A 27,188-nucleotide genomic window follows, 5' to 3' on the forward strand; every position below is an offset into this window, starting at 1 on the left:
AAAAAAGTCTGCCAGAGACTGCCAGGATACAAGGATCACAAATATAGCTTCACCCACAGTAAAACCTTTCAACACCTTGTCATAAAGAGACCAAAACTTCCACATCATTTTTATATTACAGTGACAGCGCTACCTGCAGCAAAAAAAACCAAGAAAAAAACAAAGCAGGCCAGGTTGTTCTTTAAAAAGGCCCTAAATGACGAGAAGCATCTCTCCCATTTGAAAATATTCATCTTGATTTTGCAGGTAAAGAATAGATTACACTGCTTGAACCTGGACTAACAGCTGCCCCGGTGCAATAAAGACAGATTTAGGCCGACACATGCGTTGCACACGCACACACGTACGCACACATTCACGATGGAGTCAATCTGTTACTCCGGAAAAAAGGATAAATGAAGGATGGTGAGGTGTTCTCCGGGTGACTGCGTAGTCCCGTTTGTTACTCCTGTCCTGAAAGCTGCAATCGATTTCCCCTCAGAAAAAAATGCCACATAATTAATTTATTTGTTTATTCTACAAGTGAACCAACGGGTCGGGGAAAAAAAGAAGCACTTTGCCATTTTTCAGAGTGGTATCCCCTTTTGTTTTCCAAACCAAATTTTCTAGGTCATCATAATGTCGCTGAGATGGATTTGCGCTCTTAGACAGCAGTCAGAGGGTGCTGAAAAATTTATGGTGACACCTTTACGACTGGTGTAACTGAATGACACATAAAGCATTAATATGTACCAAACAAACACTCTGTAGCTGGATTCTGACACGGATCCTGGAAGAAGGAACAATGTGCTGTCGTGTGACTGCCGATCTTCAGGGTAACAGATGTACGTGCAGGCGTTTGAACACACGACATGCCCCATTCACATGCAAACACAAATCCTCATTAAACAAATGACATCCAGTGGACGTTGCAAGTCATTAAAATGGATGTATTTGTCCATCGTCTACTCCTGAGGTCTTTCAGCGCACCGTGCAGTCGAACAACTCGAGAGCATGGATGCGCAAACACAAATACTAGACTACATATAAGAATACGGCACAAAGAGTAAATAAGCGCATACCTGGTATCAAAGGGCACGTCTCCAGGGAGAGTGTGTGTGGCCGCCTTGCCAAGAAGGAAGCGGATGCGGTGGTAGAAGCTGTGAGTGTGCGTGCTGGTGGGAGAATGGGGTGTGGTGAGGGGAAGCGAGCCCTGCTGCAGCAGGGCCAACGGGTCGGCCGAACCCTGGCACAGGGGGTCAGAGCCACAGCTCAGCTGCTCGCAGCAATCGGGATCTACGCAGTCCAACAGGCCATCTGAAACGCACAGGAGGTTAAAATTGTACAAAAGAGAAGACCAACAGTAGCAAAAAGGCACGCATTTTCAAACAAGCACCACAGAAGAGGTGGTTTAGAGGGGAATTAAATTTACTACTTCACCTTAGAATGCATAATTAACACAGGCTTTAATATTTGTAAGTGGCTATAAGGTTAAGAGGACCAAGGCCAAGGTACTCTATGCACCTTCAGTAAAAGACTAGAAGCAGACCCAATAAAACCTCAGACATAATATCAAATAAATGATTCTTGCAGTGCTGGCCAGTGAGAAACTCTTTCGGAGTAATGCGATCTGCAATAACGAACTATGCATGCATCATCGTTATCACAAGAATCAATCAAATGAAATTTATTAGGGGCCATCAGAGTACAATTATAGCATCTATTGCTATAAATCAGACTTGAATCGCCAGCATTATTTGAATGTGATCCATAAAAGGCTGGCATAAACAATGAGCCACGGATACAAAGCAGGGCGGCAGGTAATAGGACCCAGGCTGGCATTTGTGTTTCCTATTTCAAGCCTGTTTCTGAAAAGGCAGGAAACAGTGCTGACATTTAAATGCATCTGACCACAGAGCAGGGAGCTAAAGGCCAACAATATTCTATTATAACCTCCCCCTGCAAAGATAACTCAGTACAATGGCTGAATTCCATAAGATTCACTATCTGAACTTGAAAGCACATTATTAATTGAATTTGAAATATCATTCAAGGAACAGACAAGTTTGTAGCTTATTAGGGAGGCGCGGCTCTTAAACGCTGCGCACAAAGACGAGCAGTAAAAATGGAAATTTGGAACACGTGTAATACATATAAATATGTATGTGCATGTGATTTTACTGCTCAGATGTGCAGAATAAATGCTCTTTTTCTATTTTTTTCTTCAACAGAAAGCACAATACATTTTTTTCTTCGCTCCCATCCAGGCAGAATAATTGAAACTCTCTCTTCAACGTTCTTCTTTATTCTCTGATTACTTGTGATAGCATCATTCCATCTCTGTCTATCTTCAGAGACAAAAAGATTGCGTCGAGAGAAGGCTATGAGAGCCTACCATATATCTGCCAATTAAGAGCGATGGCTGAATTGTGCGGCTGGAAATTATGGCATTTGAAAAGCTGCGCAGAGAGGTGGAAGTACTGCAAGGTAAGAGAAGTAGGAACCGACTGCATAAGGCGTTGTCAGCAAGCACTTCTTTGGCATAAGCACAAGTAAAGTGAACACTTTCACACCTTCAGTACAGACATTTAGACATTTGAAGATTAATATTCATATGGTATTTTAATGCAGTATGTTTACAGTGATCCCATTTTGCATATACTGCCATAGAGTGTATTCACTGCATCTTTTTTTTGTCTGGCTTCCATCTGCTCGCTACATCAACCTCTACTTAACCTACTCTTTCACAAAGAAAAAAATATATTAAATCAAATCCTGTCTTTTAGTCTCATGTGGGATGAGCTCAAACTGCACCCCAAGGAGCTGGAAAATGAAGGCGACACGAACGTGCCAAAATCTGCAGTCCCTCAAATTGAGGCTGGCTCCAAAAGCAAATAGTCTCCCTTGTTAAAATGTCCGACTTCAAAGCAGAAAAAAGCATGTTTACAGCCTTCTACAAAAATGTGCTAATAATTGTACAAACAGACCAAGAAGTTTGCTCAGGGAAATTTTGATATTTTGGTGTGTTACTTAGTGCTAATTAGCTGCTAGCTGATACCTCATCACAACTCGTTGCCATTATGATATGGTTACCTGCCCCAAAGAAAAAAGAGCCAACTTAGCAACAGCTAAATTTCAGCTTAAAATTCATTCGAAATAAAAACAAATTAAAATTTAACATGTGCATAAATATTCAGTCTTTTCCGTTAAATTGAAAATTGAGCTCAGGTGCATCTTGTTTCCACCAATCATCTGTCAGATGTTTTTGTAACCCATATCAACTACTGCCTGTCACATGACCCACGTCAGCTGATTTGAGGTCCCTCTTCTGATTGGCTCCTTTCACGTCGCGGCAACTCTGAAAACAGGTGTTGTGCCAAAAAGTGATTGTCTGCCAAAAACTGATTTCCGGTATTTGCCAAAAACTGATTGCTCGTATTTAAACTGCTATAAGTAACTTGTTGGGCTATAATATGTGAAACATATGTCAAATGCATCCCTCATGGATGACATAAAGTCATCTTGAGCCACAAACAACATTCGTGTAACAAGGTAGAAGCCGCAATCAGTTTTGGCAGTGACTTTTATATAACCTTTATTTATCCAGTTAAAAAAAATCTCATTAACATTAAAAATGTCTTTTGTAAGAGTAAGTTGGCCAAGAGGACAGCAGAAATGGCAGCAAATATTACAATAGTTCTGTAAAAATATTTTAAGTGGGGATAAAGGACCGGATTGGTTATAATGTAAGTACAATAGCAGAGAGTTGTAAAGATACTTGAAAAACAGATATTGTTTTAATTCTCTATATAACCCCTTTGTAAACCCTGTTCACCGAAGTCTATTTACGAACATACGTAAAGATATTACACATAAAAAATACACAGAAACATTGGAAATCAGTTTTTGGCAGACAATCACTTTTTGGCACAACACCGGCTGTGGAGGGATACTTCCGGGTTCGACTCCTGCTGTGGCTGTGAGTTTATGGCATTTAGAGCGGTATTGGAAAACAAAGCGTTTTCTCTCCTCAATTCATCTTTAAACTTTAAACTCAGCGGTAAGTGTCCTTAATATCTTTCAACCTTTGGTTGTCAGTAACCAGCCGATCGTTTTCGCGATTAAAAAATGACTTTGTGCGGCAGCGTTCCCACCGCGAGCAGAACTTCGGTTCAAAAACCGCTGTTTTTGAACACTTTTATTTACTTAAGCATTTTTATGGGCTTAATTTGAAACAAAGTGCGATTGAATGATTATTGTTATGTGTTGCCTTGAATTCGGCTATGCTGTCTGTTAGACAGTTGTTTTTCTTTATTGTTGTTTTTGTATTGTTTGTAGCGAACGCTACTGGAATGTATAGATTAAGCTACGTAGCCAAGATGATTAATGATTTAACTGTTGTACATTGATTGATGATGATTTATGATTCGCATTGTTACCTAGACTTGCAGAAGAATATATTTGTTTACCGGTAAACTGAATTGAACTTGATGTGCTAATGGACATTTTTCTGACCTACAGGTCAGGTTTTTTTAACCCCCTTTGAATTGAACTTCTTCATATTGAAGTGGCGAGCCGGTAGGACCATTCTTTGTTTTCCCCTCTTTTCCCCCACTTAGCCGTCTTTGGATTACGGACATATTTCCCATTGTATGAAGCTGGACCCCAAGGAGGAATACCTTAAAAGTGACCTTTAAAAAGAAAAGGACTCTTAGCAAAAGGACTCTTGTACAGAAAACATCACAGCATTGATTTATTATTTAATTGTGGACATTTACGTTGTGTGTTGTATTAATTATTTTGTTCCATTTCCCCTTTCCCCTATTTATTCATTATATTTTTGGTACAAGACATTGCAGTTTTTGGTCTCATCATTCACACCATCTAGGCTCCATAAAGAACTATTTCTTCTGCGCGTCAGTCAGTAAATTCATCCATTGACATAAACTAGTCCTTAAATAACTTAGCGTTACATTTTGACCACTTGACCGATCACTCAGTCCACCTGTGCTAAACTCAAACCAAGCCATGAAGTCCAAGAAACTGTCTACAGACCTCTGAGATAGAACAGTATTGAGGCACAGATCTGGGGAAGGTACAGAAAAACTCCTGCAGCATTGAAAGTCCCAATGAGCACAGTGGACTTCATAAATCCTCAGCTGTAAATGGGAACCACCGGGACTTCTTGAAGAGCCGCCTGGCAAACATGAGTGACTGAGAAAGTGATCCAATGGTCGCTCTGACAGAACGTCAGTGTTGATCTATGGAGACGGGAAGCCAACCTTTTCTGCAGCACTTTAACAATCAGACCTGCATGATAGAGTGGCCAGTGGAAAGCCACTCAGTAAAAGGCTCATGACAGCCCACCTGGAGTTTACCAGAAGTCACCTGAAGGACTCCCAGACAATGAGAAATAAAATTTTCTGCTCTAATAAAACAAAAATTGAACTCTTTGACCTGAATGCAAGACATCATGTCTGGAGGAACCCAGGCACCGCTTCTCATATGGGCAATGCCATCCCTATAGGAAGCACGGTGGTGGCAGCATTATGCTGTGGGGCAGCAGGAACTGTTAGTCTAGTCAGGGTCGAGTGTAAGATGAATGCAGCAACATACAGAGACATCCCTGATGATAATCTGCTCCAGAGTGCTCTGGAGTACACAGCCAAGATAACAAAGAACCAGCTTTGGGACCGCTCTGTGAACCTCCTCGAGTGTCGCTCTCCATCCAGACTGACGGAGCTTGAGAGGTTTTACAAAGAAGAATGAGTGAAACTGCCCAAAAATAGGTATGCCAAGCTTGCGGCATCAGACTTGAAAAGAGGGTATAAGGTGCTGCTGAAGGTGCTTCACCGAAGTAGGGAGCAAAGGCTGTGAGTACTTATGTACATGTCATATTTTTGTTTTTATAAATTTACAAGAATCTCAAAGAAAAAGATTTACAGCTGAAAAATGAATTGAATCCATTCTGGACTAAAGCTGTAACCTGACACAAGGTGAAAGAAGTGAAGTGCTGGGAACAGTGTCTTTTACATCAAGGAATCAAACTAATTTTACATTGTGAGATACATTCAGCCCACTTTGATCTTAAGTGGGACGGACCAGTGAAACTCCCTTTTCTGTGGGTGCAAAGAAGTTTAACTGCACATTTAATCCCTAAGATCTCAATATAAGAAAATGAAGTGCAAATTAATAATGCATCTCAGTTTTTCTATGTTAGCATTAAGTAATTCTGCAGTAGTAAATTAAAGAAATCTGTCAGTACAATTCTTTGGGCTTAAATTTTAAAAATTAAATGTGTAAAATTGCAGAGAAGTTCTGGTAGCTCACTGCCCAGACTGTCCTGTAATTACAGTATAAAACAGTTTTTTTAATTAATTAATAGAAAATGTCCTATTTTTCTTTTTCTTTACTGTGAACCTGACAGAAATATGTGCAGATAGAGAAAAAACCTGAAGCTTTTCTGACATGTGATTGCTCATCTGTTATTTAATAATTTTGGTGTAGTTGTAAAACTTATGAGAACGCAGTAGGTACCAAATGTCCTTCACGTTTCCCAAAGTGTGTAGGATTGGAGTCTTTGCAGGGTTGATTCCGGGCCACAGGCCTTATGTGTCACGGTTCTGGGTCCGTTGGACCCAGTATTTTGAGTTTATTATGTTTTGGTTTTAGTTTGCATCAGGGATTGTTTTCTTGTTCTCTTGTGGTGTTTATGATGATGATTATGATGTTTATTATTTGAGTTTCATGTTTAAGGATTTGTTCTCTGTTGTATCTCACGTTTAGTTTAGTTCAGGTTCCATGTGTCATTCTGTCTGTCTCTCAGTGTCAGGTCTGCGTCTTGGTGTGGTGTTCTCATTTCCTGTTTTATTGTGAAGGTCTGGGTCTCATGTGAGTGTGTTCAGTTTTACCTCTGTCTCGTCTTGTTGATCATTCCCAGCTGTGTCCACCACCTGTGTGTAATTCCCCTGTGTTTCTCTGGGTGTATTTAAGTCATGTCCTCCGTTATTGTAGTTGTTGGTCCGTCTGTGTATTCCACCCTGCTTCATCTGCGTTCTACCATGTCTCACCCGTGTGTTCTCCCTGCTGTCCGCCGTTAGTCTCTTCTGGTCGTTCTCGTTAAGGTTTGTGCTCTGTAGTTTAGTTGATCCCAGTATAGTTTAGTTCTAGCTCCATTTGCCATTTGTATTTACTTTCATGTTCAATAAACCACCTTTACACCTTCACGACTGCCTGGATTTGGATCCTCCATTTCCTCCACACGGCTCACCTCACTCGCCGTGACATTATGTTTAAAACCCTGGTTTTACAGGAACAGTTTGAAATTTTAGAAAATGTAATTTCTCGCTGAGAGTCAGATGAGAAAATCTAGATACCACTCTGTTCAGAATATGTTTACTGCCAGCAACTGATTAGCCTAAAAGTGGATGCATCAGGAAAACAGTCGAGCTGGCTTTGTTCAAAGGTATTAAAACCAATAAGCAGCTTTAAAGATTACAAATTAAAAATCATATTTTCTTTCCTCATCCAAACAAAAACCATAACAACAGTTTGCAGTTTTATGGGGATGGCAGGGCAGGTTGTGGGTCAAACTATTTCTTGGCAGGGCAGTGACTTCCTGGAGTGTTTGCTGGCTGGCTCCTTCCAGCATCATGCCAGAAAACCAGACACGAGGCTGTCAGAGTGTCAGACAACAAGAATCCAGGATGTCAGATCTCCTTATAACAGCAGATACTTAATTGTTTCAACCTTAACATATAGCCCCGTGATGGCCTGCCAATGCACTCAGTGTCTACCCAAACTTAACCCGGGAAAAGCTCCAAGACTAGCTCGATAAGTTAATCTTATGTCTTCAAATTCTAATACTTTGTTTTATCTAACTTTGTAGCTAGCTGAGATAACTCCTGATGTCATCATTTCTTACAGATCTGACAAAACTCCCTCAGTACCACAGAAGACACTGTATTTTTCCCAGGGTGGATAGTATTCCCTTAAGCAGTATGCTGACATTTATGTAAAAAAATGGTGAAAGTGCACCATTAAATGAAGAAATGTGTGACTGAATAAACAGTTAATGCTATTCATCACTACAACAGTCCTTTATTCCTTAAAAACCACAAATGAACACACGCACACACAAAAATAGACCGAACAAAAAGACATAATCCATCGATACAATACTGAAGCATAACCACACCGCTGCCAAGGCACAGTCCTGCTAGGACTCCTTTCCTCTATTCAGCCCTTATTTTACAGTCTACAAAACATTTTTTATTGCCCGGGCTCTGACGTTATAATCCAAAATAAGGACCTGTAATTCATGTGCTGAACAGCCATCAGCGCCGATTTTGTGAAGTGTCGCTGAGTCAATCATGCAGTTTGTGTAAACAATGTGGAGACGGAAAAAAAGAGTTGCTTTGTAGCTACCTAAAAAGAAACCTGTGCAACCAGAAACCAGAGAAAATATGTATGTGTTTGTGGTTTCCTGTGGCTGATTCAAACAACTCTAATCAAAAAACTTGGAGCCACAAACAAAAAAGGGAAAAAGGGTTTTCCTCCAAACAAAAGCAACACTACCTTGTTTGCAATGATGGATTACATCCCCGGCTTAACAGCCATGCCCATAATGGATATTTGATAGAGTTTCAAAGTGAATGGGCACAGTTGAAAGCAATGCAATAGTGCACTACATCCTTACAACTACCTTTTTTATTTTGTAAAAGAGCTGCAGATGGGACCGATATGGCGACGGAATGATTGTAATGAGTAGAGATCCTGCCATCGCTGAAATGTTCCTTTCTTCAGCTAGGAAAACACAACTACATGGCCTTGAGACACAAACCTCTCACCTGCCACCAGACACCTGACAACCATAAGCAAAAAAGAAGCAGAAATCTATTATGCATGGTTTGCTGTATTTGGACTTGGGAAATTTTCTCTGAGTGCCTTTTATCCTAGCAGGTGGTATGCATATTAGACATTTAGCTGTGATAAGAGGAAAAGCAAACAAACACACTCGCACAAAATGAAGAGGCACACACACACACAAATACGTATTCAGTATAATAATGTCCAGCAGGACTCTTCGGGAGTCTCAGCAGGACTGGGACAGCACAGTGCGATGAAGGGGAGGAACAATGAGGCTGATTTTTTCTTTTTTTGTTTAGATGGAAACTGAACAAGAAGTAACAGGGTAGAAGGGACAATCTGCCCGAAAGACAGAAAAGAAAGAGGTAAAGAGATGGAAAATGACAGAAGATGGTAGAATTTCACCTCCGTCGTTGTCTGTTCCATCACTGCAGTCAGTTTCCATGACAACGCTGCATCCAGGCCCACTCCATCCAGCCTGGCAGACGCAACGCCAGCCGCTCTGCTCCAGGGTACAGCGCCCGTGCCCGCTGCACAACCCCGGGCAGCCATCTGAAAAGGTGTGTCCCACGTGTTCGTGCACACAGACACAGAGTTTTAGCGCTTGTGAGGACGCTGGAGGAGCACAATGTGAAATTTATCACCTGAGTAAAAATAAATTACCTTTCACTACGACATCCAAATCATGAGTAACTGCGGGAACAAATAAGTGAGAATTGCGTAAAACCAGAATGATTGTAAATGGAAAACATCCAAAGAACAACAACACCTCTTTTTTTTGTAAACGCATTAATCATACTCATCAAAATATCACAAGACAACCGAACACTCCCACGTGGACTCGGGCACCGCTCACCAATGTTACAGTGCTCTCCCTCCCAGCCAGGTTGGCACACGCAGGTCCCATCGTGGCACTGGCCGTGCTCTTCGCAGCGAGGATGGCATGCTCTCTGGTCGCACGCAGCGCCAATCCAACCCTCCCCGCACTGGCACTGGCCTTCTGAGCAAACGCCGTGGCTGCCACATGGCACCGGGCACAGCTCTGCCGAACAGGTGGGTGGAGATATGCGTGAGAAAAAAAAGCATTTAAGTGTGAGAGGGGAAGGGAATGAGAGGGAGTGGAACAGATGGAGGAATTGAGCGGTGGAAGAGGGGAAAAATGTAAAAGAGGCACCGGGGACGCAGAGAGCAGAAAGAAGTTTCAAAGAGTTGGGGGTGAGCCATTGGATACAGGTGAGAAAAAAACATAACAAGCGATAGAAAAAGATAACCTCAGAGACTAAAGAGTCTACGTTCTCACAACACACAATCTTCCCACCTCTAATAGCTGAGCTCCCTGAAGGAGGAGAAGAGTGAATACACTCATAACAGCCAAATGATTCGTATTTGCACCGCATATTTAAACTACAGGGATTTCAATTCGGCTCTATTACCGGTATTCTTTTCTGACATTTTGATCAGATATGTTGGGTATGTTAATACCTCTTTTTCCTCTTTCTTCATTTTCCATCATCTTCTCTGTTAACTTTCTCTTTTCTCCGTAACTTTCTTCCCCTCTGTCTTGCAACGTGCATTTAAAATTCTTTCCTCCTGTTTTTGTCTATTTCCTTTTCTCTGTACTTCGCCTCTGCATCCAGCTCTCCCTCACTCTCTCCCTCTGCAGAGGCAAAGCCTCATCCATCAGTAAAGAGAGCAAAGTGCTGGAGGCACACAAAGACTACTTATCCAGCTGCAGTAAAAAGTTATTTCAATTTAAATATACATAGCATGGAGAGGGAGGAAAAAGTGGATTAAAGTTGGAGAGGTTTTTTTAGGCTCTCTATTAGAATTACATTAACTTAGCTATGCCTCAACAAGACCAGGACATAGAATTGCTGGGTCCTTTTGATTAAAAGCCCGGCAGGTAGAGGGAGGCTGCTCATATCTCAGATATTCAGCCACGGTCTATCATTATCATGGGCTATATCACTATAATAAGGCATGCACACACCTGAAAGCAGGTGCTAATGCCAATTGCTTGCAAATCATCGGTGTGCATGGCAAGGAGGATTCGTCCCAACGCCAGCATTAAGTTAGTCTGGTGGAACCAGAGAAAAGCCAACCTTAAAATGGCTATTTTCCTCTCTGTCAGCTCACACTGCAAGGATGAGGAAACTTCTTTTTCCCCCCCACTGTGTTCCACGCCACGCTGTAACCTATGTTTAGACACCACAGTAGACTTGCTTGGCTCGCCTTGTTCTAGTCTTTTTCCTTCATAATCGGTAAAGAATTGCTGTCTTTGCAAGCAAGCAGAATAAAAGTCCTTTCAGATCTATCAAGGCTTTTTATATTTAACAAACACTCACTAACTAACATGTTGTGCTCAGGTATGTTATAAATGTTGGCGAGCTTTTAAATGCCAAGCTGAATGCTCCTCAGAGTTGCGATCTCTAACAGGCCTTGCAGCAAAAATGAGAAAAGAAGTCTTTTAAAGAACACATTTTTCTCACTGTAATTTTCTTTCCTCATTTAGCTAAAAGGGAATGCGAGCGTCCGAGCGCCTGTGTATTTGTACGCGCATGAGCATGTGTGTTGCGGCATAGCTGCTGCACTCAAAGATTCATGAGAGGAAATCTCATTTACGACTAGCATGAAGAGTGAGTGCACAAAACGCCCATGCGAACACACACGCATGTAGAGGCGCATACACACAGCTCACAGTGTGGCTCCAATCCACATTTCTCTCATGTCTATCAAATCCCCAGAAAATAGTATCTGGCAAGACCATGCGTGCTACCAGAACACTGGCAACCTAGCGATGTGCACTTTCAATTTTCAGTGTTTTTTTTTTTTTTGTTTTGGTTGTTTTCTTTTTTCCTGTGTGTGAACAATAATCCTCAGCTCTTACCGGTGTAGCAGTCTGGTCCCGTCCAGTTGGGCTGGCAGGTGCAGGTGTCTGACTCTGGGAGATAGGTGCCATGTCCCGAACACTGCTCCTGACAGGCTGGCAGCGGGTCATCGCAGCTCACTCCCGCCCAGCCCGCCGAGCACACACACTCCCCACGCACGCACACGCCGTGCCCGCCGCACTGAGGGTCTACACAGTCCACTGCGGACGGAGGGGAGGGTGGAATATAAAAGCACGGCTGAGTCAGAGGTGAAAGGAAGGAGCGAAGGGGAGGGGGGGCGGCGAGAGCCTGTCTCGTTATAATTATCAGTTCACCGAGTATGAAAGCAGTGTTCTTTGCATCCCATCCAGGAGTTAACCACCCCAGATACAATCCCTGTATCTGTTCCACAACATTACACTTCATAGGACACTTAGAGCCGAGGCTTTGATAAGGGGTGAAATGGGTTGGTTGGTGTGCGGCTGTGTGTGTGTGTGTGTGTATGTGTGTCACGGTGGTCCATGCTACGCTGTGTTAGTGTGTGTAATTACAGCCCTGAGCACCGAGCCAAAGCTCAGCAAAGTTCGGCTAAACTCGGCTCAGCTCAGCTTCGCCGCTCAAGGTCAAACACGTGATTCAGTCTCTGCAGGCCGAGACAGAGAAGGCAGCAGCGGAGGTCTTTAGGACAGCTGTGCCATCGGTGTTTCTGTCAGGTGTAACGTCATAATTGTTTTCAAATATTGCAGCTTTGTTTGTTTTTTGGTAATTTATTGGATGGTTTTACAATGAAGGGGATGTGGCAAACGCCCAAGGCTTGTTTTACTCCACAGCTGCAAGCTGCCTTAACTACCTGCTCGAATCAATTGTACTGTCATTGTTTTTTACTTCCTTTGCTTACAGGTCTTTTTCCTGCTATGCCGAGAATGCCATTTGTTGCTTCCAGGAAAGCCTAACCGATAGCGAAGGTTTAGTGACCGTTTTTCCTGCTTAAGTCAGTCTGAATAGATGTTCTTACCCTCTCCATGAAACGCGCACAGGCCAAATTCTTTCTTGCCACTCTGCGTATATTATACACAGAATCACAATGATACTAAACTGACATTTGCATGCTGAGTATCTTCAATCTGTTTACTGCCACACCCCCCATTTCTCTTTATGAGGAAACACATTTAGCCTGGAGGTGTGATGATTGTTTCAAAAGAGAAAAAAAGAAGGAGAAAAAGAAAAAGCAAGGCCTGAGCAGTCTGTCCTGAAAGATGCATGTATGACAAGGACCATCGGACCTGTCTGCTGCTACAGTTTTTAGATAAGCCAAAACTGGGATATTTGGAAGGAGGTTTTTCTTGAATGTGGGTTTATTATGTGAAACATTAAAAAGTGAAATGTGGTCACGATTCTATAATGTTTGAAACTCGTTTTGTCTTCTGGTTTGAAAAGTGAAAAGGTCACTTATTAAAATATATTATGTCAAAACAGCTAAAGCTTTAGTCTACATGTTTAGAATTAAATGTCTGCAATTTTCCTATTAACATAAATATTATTAGTAGTGGTAGTAGAGCAGTAGTTGTAGCATTAGTAAAGGTGTTTACGTCTCCATCAGCTTTTGTTCAGACTGTCTCTTTGTGAATGCGACACTCTCAGACAGTATTTGAATGTCTAAGACATTATTTACTTTGCCAGTGTTACAAATAGTTACTGTTCAACAACATTTCTTTTTTCTTGGTCTTTCCGAGCCGCATGAACGTGTTTTGAAGTTCTAAAGCTAGACTTCTCATCGTGCTTTACAGTTTGATCTCTCAATAACATTGTTGACATTTGCTTACATTTCACGAGATTCTTACTTTGGTTTGTTGAAATAAAAGGAAAAGAAAGGATAAAAGAAGAATAAGTATTTTTCAATGTGATTTTCCCAACTGGGAAAAAATGTTCAGAAGATGAAGATGGAAACAAAATAGTCACTAATTCACGGTTCAGGTCTGACTTCAGGTTACAAAAATGTTGATTTTTAAAAGATGTGAGCCATTTATAAAATTATTATATTGTGCTAAATCACAACAACTGTCACCTCAAGGTGTTTTATAGTGAAAGTTAAGGACTCTGCAATTATATAGAGTAAGTCCCAACAATCTGATGACCTGCTACGAGCAAGCTCAGTGACAGTGAGAAGAAAAACTCTCTTATAACAGGAAGAACCAGCGAGGGGCATCCTTCTGCTGCAGCCCGATGGGGTCAGGGCAGGAGACGCAACAAAATTAAGTTCACTATCATGTTTCTAACTTTGTCTGCCTGCCATGTGGTGCAGCAGGTAAAAAACAGCTGGCTGCTCCAGCTGCAGTGTGGGCGAGGACAAAGGCTGTATGAAGTTCATCCGGGAAAGGAAATTTGCAATTTGGGGATGTAAAAGTGAAAACTGACGAGGGTAAAATGCTCTGCAGAGACTCTCATGGTCCGTCAGTCTGTGGGATCCCTTTAGTATCACACAAAGTCATTTGATCCTTGCTCAATATAAAAATATTGATTAGGGTGGTGTTAAATTCAATTCTTGCTTTTAATAAAAAGAGCAAAGTCATTTGTGTGCAAGTGGAGCCCTTTCTTCTTCTTCTTTTTAGCAGTGTAAACAACAGTTCTTACCTTGTTCACAATTAACACCCTTGTAGGCCGGACTGCATATGCAGATGCCCTGGATGCAGGTGCCGTGGTTGGAGCAGGTGGGATCGATGCACTGACCTTCCTCCACGTTGCACTCTGCCCCCTTCCACCCTTCCAGGCACACGCACCTTCCTTTCTCATACATGCCGTTACCGCTGCACAACACGGGGCATGAATCTGCAACAGGACAAACACAGATTACACTCACATATTCTGTAGTACACCTATGCACAAACACACACACAGTGCTGCAGTATATTAGCTGGAAGACCGTGGTAACCTACCGTGAGTGGGGCTACGCTCTCTTATCTCAGTAGTGCGCAGATTCAGCAAATCCTCAAGCAGCCTCTGTCTCCCTGTCTTTTCCTCTCTCTCCCTCACGCACACACACACACACACCTGTACACACGCGCACACACTCCAGCTTATCCCTCACGCTGTTTCAATTTACTCAAGCACCACCTGAGCCTGGCTACCACGGCAACCCAGGAATTGTAGAAAATCCTCCCAACGTCACCTCACTCATTCTGAACGGGCCGTGAAAACAATCGTGAAAACGAAGATTAGGAAAGAGAGCATTAGGGATTTAAAGAATGAGGCAGCGCTATCTCCATGCAGAGATGGAAAGCTGTGTGGCTAATGTAATGACAGGTAGAATAGAAGTCACGCTCGCAGTCAGAGCTCAGGAAGTTCAAATGCATTAAAAAGATGATCCATAGCCATTGCCTTTTTCTCTCGAATAATTTGCAATGAGGGCCTCGTGTGTCCCGTGTTTGTTTGATCCGTTGTAAAATCGAACGCTCTGTGCCACACGGTAATAAAATCACACTTCACATTTTACGGCTCGTGCTAAAACTTGCTGTCTAACTTTTTCGAGCAGAGGATATTACAGCACGAGCAAATGAGCAAAGACGGCAGGAGCGTATGAATAAATGATGAGCGTAAATAAATCATAGGAAGTGATATCATATCACCTGTTTCGACACAATGAGACAGATTCAACTACAATAATTTTTACAAAGACTGACTCTTGGGGAGAATGCAGAAGAGGGAGAGAGAGAGGGAGAGGAAATAGAGCATCTGTCCGTGGAGATGCAGAGGGAGGGAGGTAGAGCAAACGGGAGCAAACAAGATCCGGTCAGACTAGCCAAAAGAGTTCAGCTGCTGATGTCTTCACCGACTTGATACGATGTACGACTTCACGCAGACATGTCACAGTTTATCAGAAATTAAGGGTGGTGCTCACTGAGCTACGGGGAAGGTGTTTATTGAGAAACAACGTTGGAGGAAACGTGAAGGTTTAGAGCAAATCTGTGCAAACCGGAGCCTGTTCACTCCCCATCTACACTATTGTACTCTAATTCACCCAGTAGCCACTGACAAGGTAGCTCTTACTGAAGTAACTAAAACAATTATTTACTTTACTCTTGCTTCAAAAAGAAGAAAGCGTTGAAATTTATTATACTAGTATTAATTATTAATTATATATCAGAATAAAAGCTACAGCTGCATTCTGCCACTGCAAGCTTTTTTCAGACGGCACTGCATCGTGGATCAAAATCTAACTGTACTTTTCTGCATTCATAATTACATAAACTTGACAAGCTGTCCAACATCACTGGCTGAAACCCCCCAAGAAGGGTCAGATACAGCTCTCAGTCCTGGTCTTTGCTGAATTCTTTTTCTATTACTTAAGGACAAGACTTTCAGATGTTGTCCATCTGATATGTTCTTTGGTCTGCCACTTCTTTTTCTGTGCTTTTTTGAAGAAAATTGTCCAGTTTACAGTTTACAAACTGCACCATGTCAAGCCTCCAGCTAATAAATCCCCGGGAATCACCTTGTTGGTGCAAAAATGGCATTTTTTCCCTGTCTCATTGTGTTATCTTTGGCATTTTTAGAGATCCAACTACAGAAAAGGAACCAAATCATGTGTTTTTGCTAATAACAAACAGACAGATACTGTGTCTTCTGTGGAGACACAACACTGGTTCATCTCTTGAGTTCGGGGGCTGTTTTATGCTTGAATGACTTGTCGGTCATTGTTAAGTAGCTTAACAAAATGGTCAGGTACAAGGACAGGACTGAAAATGAATGAAAAAGCAGCCGATGTCTAAAAACTATGAAAAAACTTCAGAAAGTCTTCCCCCTCAAAAGCAAAATATACAGAAATAATATAATAATATAAAATCTACAGAAGACTTTTACACAAATGTGTGGTTGTTGGCCATAAAATCACAGAAAACTCCACAGACTGGAAACAGCATTGTTTAGTAAGATTCCACACACTCATGTGAAGACAGCATGAGAACAGCAAAAGCCCATTTTGTGCTTGGAAAAACCCTGCATATATGTGTGTATTCATCCGCATGATGAAATAGTACCGTGCAAAAATGTCAGGACTTGCAAAGTTTGCAAAGCAAAAATGCCTTTGTAGCTGTTTTGGAACATCACTAAATCTTTATACAAATATATATATATATATATATATATATATATATATATATATATATATATATATATATATATATATATATATATATATATACTGTGTTGGGAGGCTGGAAAATATGAAAGACGCATTTCTTTTAAACTTGCTCTTTTACTGAAATTAGACAGACAGACAGACAGATAGATATTTCTTACCTTTGGCACAGTCAGGACCCAAGAATCCAGCAAAGCAGTGGCAGTGTCCAGCGACACACTCTCCATTTCCATTACAGTCTGTGGAGCAGCCGTCCATTGAGTCTGCATACCCACGCGCACAAACAAACACACACATCAGAACATAAAAGCCAGAAAATAATACAAGAACTTGAAAATATTCTGCATGTAACTCCATAAGCTGACATGGCTCACTGTTATTGAATGAGAGATCTGATAAGCAATGGATGGCTCCCCAGACACAGGGGCTATATTAGATTAGTCTGATCCAGCTGCTATCACTCTCTGGGGAACGGCCAAGCACTCACTTACACTCAGTAGCACTAAGCACATTATACTGCATTACAGGTTGGAAACACGCGGTACGCAAATTTACACACATCAAGGCTTAATCAACAAACTGTTTACACGGGCCGCAGTTTGGAACGAGACTGGAACAACATAAAATCTGACATTGTGAGTGCACGAGTAAGTGGAGAATATACAATGGCACGTCGCTACAGTAGATGCACTCTGGGCATTGCAAAAGATCAATGTGATGCTTGTTTCTACTAGAGCATTGTCTCATCTGGATGTGTGCGTTTCATCCTATCCCTCTGTAGGCTATGTGCATTTCATCGTAATCCACAATCAGACTTCAAAAGGAAAAACTTCTTTTTTACTCTTCTCCCTTTTTCTCTTATTGATACGTCCATCATGTCAGAGCTCATTCTCCGGGCCCGAGCAGATAGGGGAGATAAAAACGGAGCGCGCTTTCATGATTTTAGAGCATTACAGGAGCCTCGCTCTCAGCTCTGCTCAAGACACAAGTTTCTGGTGAAGAAGAATCAGCAGCTGGCAGAGCTGGGGATTTGAACCATGCTGCAGGTTGTCTCGTGGCAGGCGAGCTCCATCTAAGCTAGATAAAGTAATTAAAATGAGTGTCGAGGATGTCATCCTTTATTTGACCCTGCGCCGTCCTGCTCGCTCTCCTCTGAACAGGGATCGACTCCAGAGTCAAACCGCTGCAGTCCCCTGGCTCGCTCTGCTCAGGGAGCATGGATGACAAATCCTTCAGTGGCACGGCTCACGCACACACACGCTTACAAACACATGCACACAAAGTTATTATGTGACACCCGCCTTGAGGCGCGTGTGACACATGCTAATGAGAGAGGCCCTGCCAGTAGCCGGCAGCGCAGCGTTATCCTCCACAGCAGCGCATCACTACAGAAACCAAAGTCATTTTCACCTCCATCACCTGTCATCATCACACTGATGGAGAGAAGGAGTGGCAATCATCTTCTCTCCCACACAGTCGGGAGAGATCACAAATGTTTCTCTTTCTCACGCTCGGGGGAAGAAAAAAAAGAGCCTCCTATGCACAAATTCCAATATTGACTGTGGCACCTGACACATGTAATGAACAAAAACTCATCTGCAAGGTCACCGAGTTGCTTTTGAATCGGGCGCAGGCGAGCGATCCGTCAGATCTCTCACAAGGCTGCAGGGTTGCAGCAGTGATATAAGCTCTGTATCTTTTCAGGTCAATGTCTCAAACATAAAACTCTCCGGGCAATTAAGAGGTAATGCATAAGAAAGCTATGCCTCTATTTGTTACAGCGTGTATGTGTGTGAGTGTGCACGTGTGTGGGCATTCATGAGACGCCCACTCTCTTCTTTCCACTGACTAAACCCTGGCCAGTTAGAAATCACTCATGCCATAAGTTATTGAAGTTAAATGCTATTATAAAATGGGTGCTTCCAGCCAAGTGATCTGATTGGTCAAATAAGCATTCCAATTGTACTTTATGAGCCCGTAAAGATTCAGCCATGCTTTATGACCCTTGGGCTTTATGAATTTATGAAAAAAAAAGATGAAATGGCTGCTCAGCTAACTAGAAGTATCCAGCCTCTAGCCAACCACCAGTTTTGTTTATCCTCTTTTTTATTAAAAGTTATGAAGGAAACTTTCCCAGATTTTTTTTCCTTTTTCTTATGGCCATTGTTTTAAAGAGGCAATATTCAAGCACACGTGTGATGGCAGGTGAATAAGCAATTATGTATAATTAACAGCCCTGCAGGGAGCAGCACTCTCTCCCTAAGCAGATTTTAAAAAGAAGACTGTGCTGGCAAAGTGGCCTACATGTAAACGTCGGTATCAGCGGAACAGGAAAAAAGGAGCTTTATCCGCATCTGCCGGCATTTTTTACAGCAGAGAATATGTTTGAAAATGCAATCTGACTCTCATAATGGCATCTATTTTGAAATCAGCGTGTACCTTTTCAGTATTTTTTTATGGCATCCATTTATATACCATAGAATCACCAAGATACTGTACGCACACATCGACATGCATTACAGAATCTATATCAGAATTTATGCAGACAATTTTTAGCTGCAAGCAAGTACGATATGACTGTGTTCTGCTCGTGTGTGTGCGTGTGAGATGGCCCGTGAAAGGATGACAGAACAAAATATCTTCCGAACGACAAAGGTCAGTTATCCGCTGACAACACATGTGATTTTAAACGATCGAACCCAACTTGATTCTTTCTTCTTTTCATCTTTTGTTTCCCCCCCAAGATAATGACTACTGTGAACATCCATGACAGGGTTTTCTCTCTCTCAGGTAGCCCCACGTCTCATTACTCTTGCAATCATGTTTTACATCCCAAAGCAACAAGCAATTTTTTTTTTTCAAAAACCGCAATCAGCCCCATTTCAGGTATTGTCCTATCATCTTTGTGCTCATATTTTTACTTCTTGTCATACTCCACACTCTATTGATTTCATCTTACTTTATTTATTTATTTTCACGGTCGCTTTTCGCTTATTTATTCTCTCTCGTTTCTTCGATGTATCCAGTTACCACTGGCTGCGGAAAAGCTCAGTTTCCCGACAGAGATCATCTCAATTCTCCCTCCTCTCCTCATCATCAAGGTTCAATTCTCGGTCTACACTATATTGTGTCCCTTATTAGGATTTACCGCACAGTGGCTGGGCGGCTTTCATCTTCTGCCTCTGAAAGTAAGCGGTGTCCCGCCGTAACTTCTTTCAGATGTGTAAATAGGCAGTAAAATGATCTTTGACCCCAATCCATTAATATTATTTTTGCCTTTCAAGCTGTATCGCTCGATTAATTGTTTTGAACAACCTCGGCAAACTAAAGGCCGGTAGACTAAGGCCATCTGTTGTTCCTCTGTTTGTTTTTGATTACTAAAGAGAGGCAACAAAAATTCTTCCTGGTTCCTGTTTATCACGAAATATGTGACTGGGGAAAAAAACAGAAAGTCTGGTCTATTCCAGACTTTACAGACAGCACACGTGTCAACAAATGTTTGACAGCTCTGAAATAAAATCTGTGTTTAGCTGTCGCACGCTGTCAGTCATTGTAAAAAAGACTCTGTCAATATGACGATGAAAGATGTCTTCAGTACAATGTTTTGCCTCTGTGGAGCTGTTTACTGATTGGCTTGCAACTTGGGTTTTGAAGGGGTTGTTGATACATATTTAGCCTAAAAGCATCACGTCAGCCACGCATAATGTTCCTGATCATTTCCTGAATAATAGGAAAACCTCGTCATAAGAGACGCGCGAGGAAAAACATCCCAAAATATAGACTTTTTTTTCATGGAGGGTCGCTCACGATATGCGTGTGAGTGTATTAACATGGAAATTACCAAGTTGCTCCATGGCATTACTGTGCTACTACATTTCCCAACACTTTTTTTTTTTGGTTATTTCAACACTGTATTCTCTTAAGGACTACTGGGCAAAGTGGGAGTGAAGAAACTGCCCTGGTAATTATCCACTTGTCTATATTCAGCCACATACTCTTGCATTATTCATATCCTTCAATTTACACTGCCATCCGTGTGTATCATAGCAATGAGCTGCAGTTAGCAAGCCCTGTCATTACTACAGGAGCTGTCCTCCCCTTTCTAACGGCTGTCTCTGCCATGCCAAACTCACTCGCATAATAGGAAAAGTTCCCTTCAAATGTCAATGAGTTTCACACCACTCTTGACCATGTCCTTACATGTCTGCATATCCGCAGATAAAAAGGAAGACAGAACGAGAGAGTGAAGCAGCCCTGAGACGTTATCAGAGGAACACATGTAAAGCAAGACAAATACAGAAGAAAAAAAGCTAATCCTCCTCACCTATGGGAGTGCTGTGGAGTAACACCTGCTCCAGGTTGCGGCCGTCGTTGTAGAGAGCCAGGTGCCAGGTGCCGGGGTCCATGTACTCGATGAAGCCTGTTTCTTGGAGGCCGCTCAGTAGCAGGCCTTTGGGAGCTTTGGCAGCTGAGACGGGATCAGTCAAGGACCTGGGCAGGGCCTTCCCATCCAGCAGTTTTACAAAGTCAAACTGAATACAACACAACCAGGAAACAGCATTATCAACCAGTCTGAAGGAAACAACAGCAACAAAAACAACATGGGAATTCGCAAAAGCTACATAAAGCCAACAGAAATGAGCGAGGCAAACCTTGTGCAGTGGCGTGTGGCTGTTGTTGGGCTAGCTGCGTGAATGCTATTAGAAAACTGGGTGGATACAAGAAATTGGGGAGTAGAATTCATGATGCGCATATCAAATGTGAATCCAGAGGCCAAAGGAAAGGAGGAATGCTTTTTTTCAGCCGCATCTCCCTTTTCTACCAGACGTGTTCCACAGCAGCTGGCTCAAAAACTTGACATGCTGCTAATAGCATGGGCACACTTTACCACCCAGGTTTTCAGTGGAGCAGACTATTATTTCATCTGTCTTAACCTTTTCGTGCTTCTTTCTCTCCCTCTTTAACTTCCCCCACCACTCTCATCTCCTCTCTCTCCCTCCCCTCCTATCCATCCTCAAACCTCCTTGAACTAGCAAGCACTCGCTGAGTCTTATTTCCCCTGAGGGCTGTGTGTCACACTAGTGTCAAAAACAGCTAATTAGACCTCTTCATGCAGGCGAGAGCAGGGGCGCACTGATGTTAAAAAGCAGATGACTCAGTGTGTGTTGTATTTTTGTCTGTATCTGTGCGTCTTGAATGGCACAATGCTGTTCTACACTTTGCACGATACGAGACGCTAACATCAGCGTTTTCTTCACGACAAACCGAGTGCATCCGTACTTTTTAGGGTGCCCGTGCGCCGTTTTAGAAAGACACGTGTCCATGTGGGGAGAATTGCTTTGTCCTCATGTTTTGTTTGTTTTCTTAGCTGGAAAATTAGCATCATATTCAGTATGAGAAAAACACGCACGAGTCTAGAGAAGAAAAAAACATCAGTTTTCCATCAGCAACTCTAACACTGTGTTTCAATACAGCTGAACTCACAATTTAATTGATCTGATTTACATTTTTTTCTCTTTGTGTTGTCAGAACAAGTTTAAAGCAGTGATTTTTTTTGGTTCATGGTTCATGAATGCTACCTGTTAAACAGGCAGACAGCAAATTCATGCTCTGCTGCAGTCAGTTATCGATTTAACTGTTTTTGTTTGTTCTAACACATTTGCCTCACAAAACATGAATAAAAGCAGTTTATGGACATCTGTCTCCACACAAATCGGCGTTTGTACTGAAAAGAACAAAATGCAACTTCCACCTCTTTTAGGACAAGAAATCCAGAGACATCAAAATGGAGACAAAGTAACAGCGAATCCAAAAAAACAAAACAAAACCTATTTCAGCTGTCAGATTGGATGAAAATGTGCTTGCTGTAATGCTCTGTCTGGCTGAATGAGCACACTGACAAAGTTTGAGATTGAGATAAATAAAGAGATGTGGTTTTAGAGGAAATGCACAAAAAAGACAGCCAGTGTATCACAATAGAAGTTTTTAAAAAGACTTTCAAACTAAAATAATTTCTCATGTTTAAATATAAAAAAAAGCATTGTGTGTCGTGTGTGTCTAGAGCATCCTGGAGTATCAGGAGTTCTGGATCAAAGAATATAATGTAATCGTGTTCAAATAAGTGCTTAACACTCCCCACCGCTGAATATTGCCTCAGTGTAGATGCAAGGACAAAGTGGAGAGAAATAGGTGCATTAGCGTGGATGGGATCTGTAGCAGCTGAAGCAAACATGCCCATCTGGTGAACAGCACGCTACGACATGGGGCCTTCTTTACCTGAGTGTGTGTAGGCGGTATGTTCCTGCGCCCATAGACCCCCAGCAGTGCGTTGTGTGAAAGAGAAAGATTGAACTTGATGTAGGTCGGATGGTGCACAGTTATATGAAACCTCCAAAAAAGTCCCGGCGGGATTGCCTGGCTCTGCTGAGTCCCGATGTCGACCTCGCCACGGTCGATGGCCCGGCCTCGCACCCACTTTTCTGTAGGCAAAAAAATAAAAAAATAAAAAAAATCACACAGGTGAGGCCGCTAAAGACACACGCTGCAGATTTATCAAGGCGGACAGGCTGTCGTATTCAGTATCAGAGGGAGCAATTAATAACCAACCTGATGTCCTCAAACATCAGCGTGATCAGCCGCTGCACTAATGAAGCGAGACTGAATAGATGTCAGGAATGACTGAGCGGTGGTGAAAATCCTGCTTTTCAAGAGACCATGCTTTGGCAGGCCTTTGGATAGACTCTGCATAAAGATGAACTGCTTTAAAAAGGAAGTGTTTTGTCTGAGAGCTGTCTACTGGGGCTTTGTCGTGTGCTATATTAGCATCTTCTAACAAGAAAGAAAGTCTGTGTGTGTGTGTGTGTTAGTGTGAAAGAAGAGAGAGAACGAGAGAGAGCGAAGGATGAGAAAAAGTGAGGAGGGCACATGCACGCATTCACAAACAGCGTCACACAGATAGTGTCTTGAGTGAGAGTGTGTCTTTGTCTGTGAAGAGAATAGGTCTTTCCAACAGTCCCCTGGCCATCAGCTCCTCTTCTCTCCATAAGCCTTTATCAACCACCAGGCCCAAGTCTTTTGTGTTGGGGAGCAGGCAAGGCTCTCCAGCCCTCTGTGTGTCAGCCTTTATGTAGAGATATATCTCTGCTTCTAAACTAAGATGGAGGAAATATGGTGACAGAGGGAAGCCAGCCGATCGTTACGGCCACAAAGGCAGAAGAACAGTTAGGGGCAGATTCATGGACGAGCCGGCTCGCTCTCAATCCATAATGCCTGCTGCTTTACCACTCCATTATGGCGACACCATACATGCCTGCAGGCCAGCCGACATATATCACACGTACTGTCAGAGCGAGGGAGGCGGAGGTACTCATCTTGCTATGCTAGCAGAAGCTAAAGCGATGGGAATATTTATTAGTCCGTTGGTCATTCCAGCTCTTTATTGCAGACCTCTCAGTACCTACAGCTGTTAAGTTTTACACAGATATTCATGACGATCGGAGAAAAATTCTGGGTCTGATGATCGTTTTGTCTTTCCAGCTTATCACGCCATGAAGCTGACATTTGTGGTTTTGCTTGAAATGTCACATCAACTTTTCTTCTCTACTCTCGTCACCAGGTCAGTTCGCCTTGGGTTAATCAGCAAACATGCTACCCTGCTCCAACTACACAGCCGGATATCTGCACACAAATGTTAGACAAAAGGTGCATCCATCCGTCTATCCATCTCCTACTAAGGGTCATCACAGGGTGACAGGTACTACCTGGACAAGTCGTTTCCCTTTTCTATAAAGCAAAGACAACAAGTTTGCAGTATGTTGAAAATGCCTAAGCAATGCATTTCTTGCTCAAAGCACTACTGTGCATGCATCTCTAGTATAGCTGTGGCACCTGCAGACTGGGAGATTTCAGCAATCTCAAGCCAACATAGATCAAATAAACTTAGGTACGACATCAAGTTGAGTTATGCGGACCGCACAATTGATGAAACTTACAGAATCTTAGGCCACAATGAACGGTCACAATTCCCCGGCTGTTTCTTTCCATGCCTAACGGAGTCATAATAACATCTGGAGACACATCATACAAACGTGGCTTCTGCCGCCACGACTCATTGCTGGAATTCCAAACACTTCATTTTCCACATTTTACCTCCATTCATTCCATTTCTTTTGGTGTTTTTTTTTTCTCCTTTACAATTTGTGCCAGTGTGCCAGTGTCAAAGTTGATCAGTGTGTGTTATCTAATACTGCATTCCTATCTGGTTGGTTAGTGGATGTGACGATGCCAACACTTTGGCAGGCCATCTGTAGCAGCGAGATTGTGGAAAGGGTCAGCTTTGAACCTTAACGCGAGACAAATATCTTAGAGCCAAGACTAATAGACATTCACAGCTCACTCGTCAAATCACACACAGTGAATACTTGAATTTCAGTGAATTTTAAAAATTGTGCAAATGAATGCCAAAAGATCATACATCATCTCTTTCTACCCTTCTATCTCATTTAGGCAACACTTGAAAAGAAATAATAAAGTGATTAATTCGGTAACGCGCTTAACCAGTGCGACGAGAGGGAAAAAAAGGGACAAAACGATGAGATTGGGACGAGAACAAAAACAGTTCAAAAAGATTTTTGAATGAAAGTAAAAGCAAAAGCAAAAAAAGAACCAACCCACACACACACTCACAGACAGGTGTCTGTATGAGGCATAAATTGTTCCCGCACTAAAATCTCTACCAAACCGAACAAAAGCAGCTTGGCCAAACTAAAGTATGCATTCATGCATTCCTGCCGAGTCTACCTCAGCAGTCTATTCCTTTTAATGCTAATCCTCACTTCTGCGCCTCGCCACAAAAATATAAAGGCCAGCAGAGGGATGGATGTCCCGAGGAAAGCAGTCTTTTATTCAGCACTAGATGAATAGGACATGAATAGGGCATGGCAGTTGGCGGAACACTGGCAGGCAGGCAGGCGCACAAGCAGGCTGACTGGCAGGCTGGCGGGCAGATGAGCAGGACTGACGCTAATTACTGTACAGTGCTTCTCCAAGTGTGATGCAACAAGGGGACAGAAAGCGGCACTCAGGTCAGCCACAAGGAAGGGTGGTAGGGAGATGGGGGAAGCAGGGGAGATGTAAAAGGGAGGGAGGGGGGAGCACATATGAGAGGACCATGCTCATTGACGAGTTGGCTGTGTCGAGTTACAACTGCTGATGCAAGAAAGAAGAAAAACCCTCCTTGCATCTCTCTCTCCCTCCCTCCCTCTCTCTCCGTCTGTCTCAGCACGTAGAGAATAATACTGCAGCTCCAGTAAAACCAGGGGAGAGGATCGAGGCATTTTTGGGAGTCCCACAGAAACCAGACGGCTCACATGGTGACCGGGGGCTCCTAGAGCCGCTCAGATTACTTCTGTCAATCAGTGTGTTCCAGCCGTGTGTCTCAGCACAAAACCTGAGCCCACTCTTTGAAAAGATCTTTCAAAACAGCAAATCTGTGTTTATTCCTATCTGGCAGACATAAAGAATACAAGCTTAAACAAGATGATATGCAAACTGGGAGGCAAAAATTCCTTCGCACCTTGCTATCTCGTGGCTTTAATAACAGAAAAGCAGCTTGAAATTCACACTTGCTATCGGCGGCTTGGAATAAGAGTAAAAATACAACAGCGTCGCATAAGCCTCCTTTTATCATTAGTTGGCAGGGGAAGAAAAAAATTGGGATATTTGAAAATGTTGAGCCTGTTTAAAGGGCAGATAAAAGCGTTGCATTGCTCATTCATGTCTACCATCAACATGGCCTTGATGGGAATGATGAATTGGTAGTGGGTCAGTCTGACATAACCAACATAGGGAGCATTATAATAATGATGATGCTGCCTCAGCCAATTATACTGGTTGTACACATCGTGCTTCTAATGCCCCCACTGACACTAGTCGCACACAATATGCAAACACATGTACACAATGCAATATTTTCTGCTAAATTAGCCCTTGAAAATGTTCCCAGGCAGCAGGACATCTGGATCAGGACGGCTTTACAATTGAACTCTTAACCTTTCCCATTTCTAATGACTCGCTAACACCTCCACATTGTCCTCCTTCACCCCCGTCTTTGCAAAGCACGTGCTTCCAAAAGTTAGTGTGAGTTTGCCTGCCCATCCATCTGAATGTGCTGTGTGTCTCTGAGTGTGTGCGTGTGGGTGCACCAGGCCAATGAAGGAACGGAACTACATTAGGACTTGGGACACAAGGTCTAATTAATTTCTCTTGCCTACGGGTTATTCAGGTAAAACAATTACACCTGTAATCTATTTTCAAAGGAACTAAACTGTCTTTGCAATTAA

The 27,188-nt window shown here is 42.5% G+C and overlaps 1 protein-coding gene across 2 annotated transcripts in view; it reads right to left on the bottom strand.

Moving 5' to 3' along the window:
* tenm1 (teneurin transmembrane protein 1) overlaps nucleotides 1-27,188 on the bottom strand; it is a 204,444-nt gene that overhangs the window by 70,085 nt on the left and 107,171 nt on the right. For both annotated transcript variants that reach the window (XM_086307559.1, XM_086307566.1), the window contains exons 7-15: nucleotides 23,125-23,327; nucleotides 21,173-21,380; nucleotides 17,010-17,111; nucleotides 14,346-14,540; nucleotides 11,735-11,935; nucleotides 9,704-9,889; nucleotides 9,511-9,540; nucleotides 9,253-9,399; nucleotides 1,062-1,296 (exon numbers count right to left, since the gene is read on the bottom strand). In XM_086307559.1, the coding sequence (XP_086163685.1) occupies nucleotides 1,062-1,296; nucleotides 9,253-9,399; nucleotides 9,511-9,540; nucleotides 9,704-9,889; nucleotides 11,735-11,935; nucleotides 14,346-14,540; nucleotides 17,010-17,111; nucleotides 21,173-21,380; nucleotides 23,125-23,327 (1,507 nt within the window). The remainder of the gene's footprint in view (nucleotides 1-1,061; nucleotides 1,297-9,252; nucleotides 9,400-9,510; nucleotides 9,541-9,703; nucleotides 9,890-11,734; nucleotides 11,936-14,345; nucleotides 14,541-17,009; nucleotides 17,112-21,172; nucleotides 21,381-23,124; nucleotides 23,328-27,188) is intronic.

Source organism: Aulonocara sp. 'chitande type north' Nkhata Bay, linkage group LG2 (assembly GCF_057382095.1).
Source record: "Aulonocara sp. 'chitande type north' Nkhata Bay isolate Kocher_YH1m ecotype deep benthic linkage group LG2, A_spYH_male_GT1.1, whole genome shotgun sequence".
Lineage (NCBI taxonomy): Eukaryota > Metazoa > Chordata > Actinopteri > Cichliformes > Cichlidae > Aulonocara > Aulonocara sp. 'chitande type north' Nkhata Bay.